Source organism: Citrus clementina, unplaced genomic scaffold, assembly GCF_000493195.1.
Source record: "Citrus clementina cultivar Clemenules unplaced genomic scaffold, Citrus_clementina_v1.0 scaffold_1, whole genome shotgun sequence".
NCBI classification, from domain to species: domain Eukaryota; kingdom Viridiplantae; phylum Streptophyta; class Magnoliopsida; order Sapindales; family Rutaceae; genus Citrus; species Citrus x clementina.
In genome coordinates this window covers 26,992,920-26,997,527 of record NW_006263303.1, presented here as the reverse complement: position 1 = coordinate 26,997,527, position 4,608 = coordinate 26,992,920, and the positions used below count along the sequence as shown (strand labels likewise).

Genomic DNA, 4,608 nt, shown 5'->3' with positions numbered 1-4,608 from the left:
AAAAATTAATATCCTACCAACCTCATGCGTACGTACCAGTACCCCCGATTGATCATCACTATATATAAACATCGACTGATTGATTATTGCACTGATCAGCAACGCAAATTAATCAATTCAGTCTCCAAATTCTTTCAACATGAAGAAGGTATCCTCATCTCCTTCCAATGCTTCGCTCCTCTTCCTCTTCTCACTCTTAGCAGGTACATATACATTAATCTTATTTAAGATAAAGTTGTTGTTCGTTCACCAGGAAAAAATCTCATTTGACACACACTTAATTTATTTTAATTAGCAAAGATTTGTTTCTCTAAAAAACAAACAATTTGCATATCTATTATCTGCATTAATTACTTATTGTAGAGATTTGAACTTTTTGAGTAACGATGGACATCTCAAATTTTTTTTATCTTAAATCTGATCCCAAATGATGTATCGTTAATTGAGTGGTTGGTAATTCTTTATAAGATTGATTGAATTAATTGTATTATCTCACTAACTAATTAATGAATGCCACATTATTTGGGATAAAAAAATTTGAGATGTATAACACTACTTTTCTTCAAAAATATTGAAATGTTAGGTATAAGACAACAATTACATGATTATGACATATTAACCTCATAAATGCCGGTACCCAATTCGTCACTCTATATAAACATCGACTCATTACACCATATCGAACTCATCACCAACACGAATTAATTAATTAGCCAAATCAATTTCTTATCACAATGAAGAAAGTCTCCACAGCTTCCAATGCTTCCCTTCTCCTCCATACATATTTTTTAATCTTATTTATTTATATTTTGTTCGTTGAGCTAGTAAAATCTCATACACATTATTTTTAGCAGTAACCATGTTGGTCGAAGTAAAAGGGCAAATATGTAGTGAAAATTATGGCTCATGTGATGGCCGTACGACTCCTGATTGCAATAAATTTTGCGCATCAAACCGTCCCCGTGGCAATGGATCTTGTGATGCCACTGATTATTGCAGATGCTTTTATCCTTGTGCTGGTCGTGGTGATAAAAAACTCTGCAAATATTATGTCGGTCCAAACCCTCAGGGCGGGTGCAGTGACGAAGATTGTGACTCAACATGTAGCCAAAAATTCCCCGGATCTGATCAAGATGGCCATGGATTATGCCAGGCCGTTGAGTATCCTAATCTTGCTTGTTATTGCATCCATTTGTGTTAACTAAGAATATGGCATAAAAATTTTCTGTTTGTTACTCAATAATGTTCCATAATCTAAAATTTGTTACTATATTGTACATATAGAATGTTCAAATCTGGTATCTTGGATTAAAACATTTTCCCAATGATTTCACGAAGCCTTACTTTTGAGAGGGAGCATTTTTATTTTGGAAAGTGAGGGACAAAATGCACGTTTTATGGGCAGTTAAATATTGGAAACAAATAGTGGCGATTGAGATTAATGAAGCCGCATGTCAATAATTTTTTTTAAAAACTCATATAGAGATCAGATTAGGGGAGAATGTGAACCTAGAATTTAAAATTCTAAACAAGAGAGTTGAAAGAAGATAATTAAGAATTTATAAGGGAGAACACTCTTTTTTTTTTTTTCAGGTTCGGCTTCGGTGCTTACAATTGAAGACATGGCCATGTATTTATAAGCTTTGGCACGGATATTAACATACAATTTCTAACAATAATTTTTACTTAGCTCCCTTTTCTATTCCTACCACACCTGCTACTTAACCCATATATTTTTACCACACACTTTAGGGAGGTTCATTTTATTACTTCAGTGATTGAAGTAAGTTGGATACCATTGTTGGCACACGTTTGGCTACCCCCACTCTTGGTCTTTCGATGCAGAATTTTAGAAACTACTATATATTGTATTCTATACTAATAATTAACATTTCAATATCATTTTATGCCACAATACTCTTTAAGATACAAATTTATATTCCAATTTTATAAGCCGAAATTTACGCTACAGTGATAACTTTCTAAAGTTAAAGGCCTAATTTTACATCAACAACTTTCATACTGCTGACCTACCCACCAATATAAGTTACTGAATAGGAAAGTTATTCATCTAAAGCACTCAAATAAGTAATATTAAAAATCTGTGAGTCCTAATGCAACTGAACCAGCTCCCTGTTTCATTCTTTCCATTCTTGATCCATGTGCCAATGGGCTGACCTTAAATTCTTCCTCTTCCAGGGCAACTGTCAAGTTCATGAAGATTTCATTTTCAAAAACTGCCCCCAGCTTTACCGGAATCTTTATCAAATAATCTCTTTATATACCACCACCCATTTGCAATAACACCACCAACAATATCAATTATAAAAATCGTTCTTCAAAGCCCTAATTAAAAAATAATAAAAACAATAACAATGGCAGCAGTGAGTTTCAAGAATCGTTGCACAGTCAAGCCAGCAGAGCCAACATACAATGGCATTTTACCTTTATCAGAATTGGATCAAATTGGCACCATTACTCACATACCCACGATTTATTTCTATCAGCAGCCTTCAGAAAACTGGCTCAATCCATCTGACAAAGTATTCAAGACCCTGAAAGACTCACTCAGCTTTGCCTTGGTTCATTTTTACCCCCTTGCCGGCCGGCTACGATGGATAGGCCGCGGCCGTCTCGAGCTCGAGTGCAATGCCGCTGGTGTCGAGCTCGTCGAGGCTGAGTCTAGGGCTAAACTCCAAGATTTAGGTGATCTTTCGCCGCGTCCGGAGTATAATTATCTTGTACCCGCCGTTGATTATACTCTCCCAATTCAAGAACTCCCTTTGGTTCTCGTGCAATTAACGAGGTTTCAATGTGGAGGAATTAGCCTAAGCTTTACTATATCCCATGCAGTCGCAGATGGTCCCAGTGCACTTCATTTTATCTTTGAGTGGGCCAGGATCGCCCGACGCGAGCCGTTGGGGTTGCCACCGTTTCTTGACCGGAAAGTTTTACAGGCCGGAGAGCCTCCGGTCTCCTATCCTTTGCTTGATCATGCGGAGTTTGATCATCCTCCGCTCTTGATCGGGCAAACGGATAACATTGAAGAGCGAAAGAAGATGACCACTGTGTCCATGTTAAAGCTAAGCGAAATCCAAGTGAAGAAGCTTAAGAACATGGCAAATGAAGGTCACTGTAACGATATCGGACGTCCGTTTAGCCGGTATGAGACGGTGACGGGACATTTGTGGCGATGTGCATGCAAGGCACGTGGGCATAAAGCCGAGCAGACAACTGCATTGGGTGTTTGTGTTGATTCACGTAGCCGCATGCAGCCACCTTTGCCACTAGGGTACTTCGGGAACGCAACTCTTGATGTGATCGCCCTTAGCCGGTCCGGAGAGCTAGTGTCAAAGCCGTTGGGATACGCGTCGAGCAAAATACGGAGGGCGATCGTGTCGGTGACCGAGGAGTATGTGAGATCTGGGATTGAGTATTTGAAGAATCAGCCAGACTTGACTAAGTTTCAAGATTTGCATGCATTAGGGGGAGATGAAGGGCCATTTTATGGAAACCCTAATCTTGGGGTGGTGAGTTGGTTGACTTTGCCAATCTATGGACTTGATTTTGGATGGGGGAAAGAGATTCATATGGGCCCAGGGACTCATGATTTTGATGGGGATTCATTGATTTTGCCAAATCCAAATGAAGAAGGAGGATTGATTGTTGCTTTGTGTTTGCAAGTATGTCATATGGAAGCTTTCAAGAAGCACTTTTATGAAGATATCATATAGAGATGGTCATGGTTTCATTCATGTTCTTGTTGAAGACTGCTTTCAAGTTGGTGACAACCTATTGAATCAATCAACTTCCATGATCAAGAAACATTTACTGTTGTTGAAATAATTCGATTGTGATTGCGGAATTATCAATTTCGACCACAAATTATGTATTCATTTCAACGTGACATAGACGTTCAATGAATTTGAATTAATTTATTGATCAAAGCAGTTTTTTTTTCTTTTTAAACCCTTCCTGCTTCCATGTATCTACTGTATAAGGGAGTGATTGGAATTTACCAAATTTCTTTTTTAATTTAGAACTTAATTTAACCACCAGTTTTTGTCACTCTATTCAACAAATTTTAAATTTACATCTTCAGTTACATTTAACTAATAAAGTCTAGTTACAGTAGTATTGCTTCAATTATTCAAAGTTGGATAGTTGCGGCAATCTCTCTCTTCCTTGGTAATGGGAACTCACAGAAAAGGTCATTTACAATAAATAAATTTGGTTATTTATTATAATATCTTGGAACTTCTCTCTCTTCTCTCCCTTCTCTCTAAAATTCTCTCTCTCTCTCTCTCTCTCTGGGAATAGGAATCTGGAATCCGAAGACAAAAATGAATTTCTCTTGTCTTCAGATTAATTTCCCATTATTTTCCTTTCTTCTCTACAAAGAAAACCAACCGATGTAAGCATTTCATTCCAGTTTCATTAAAGCATTTGTAATTTTATTTAAAGCAATTTACTTTCCGCAATTTAAATTTCTGCGATTTAATTTTATGTAACATTTAAATTTCCGCAATTTACATTTAAAGCATTTAAATTTCAGTCTTTTAAAGCTTTTATGAATGTACAATTGATATAGCAGAGCTGATACAGTTC

At 37.0% G+C, this 4,608-nt stretch overlaps 2 protein-coding genes across 2 annotated transcripts; both read left to right on the top strand.

Annotated features, from left to right (window-relative positions):
- Nucleotides 1-1,230, top strand: LOC18056020 (defensin-like protein 181). The gene is made up of 2 exons (XM_006453250.2): nt 1-203; nt 855-1,230. Exons 1-2 carry the CDS (start codon nt 140-142, stop codon nt 1,199-1,201), a joined length of 411 nt encoding a protein of 136 aa, XP_006453313.1. The 5' UTR covers nt 1-139; the 3' UTR covers nt 1,202-1,230.
- Nucleotides 1,231-2,112: 882 nt separating this feature from the next.
- Nucleotides 2,113-3,938, top strand: LOC18056019 (spermidine hydroxycinnamoyl transferase). Its single transcript, XM_006453249.2, has one exon. The coding sequence runs from the start codon at nt 2,376-2,378 to the stop codon at nt 3,732-3,734; it is 1,359 nt and encodes a 452-aa protein (XP_006453312.1). The 5' UTR covers nt 2,113-2,375; the 3' UTR covers nt 3,735-3,938.
- Nucleotides 3,939-4,608: the final 670 nt, after the last annotated feature.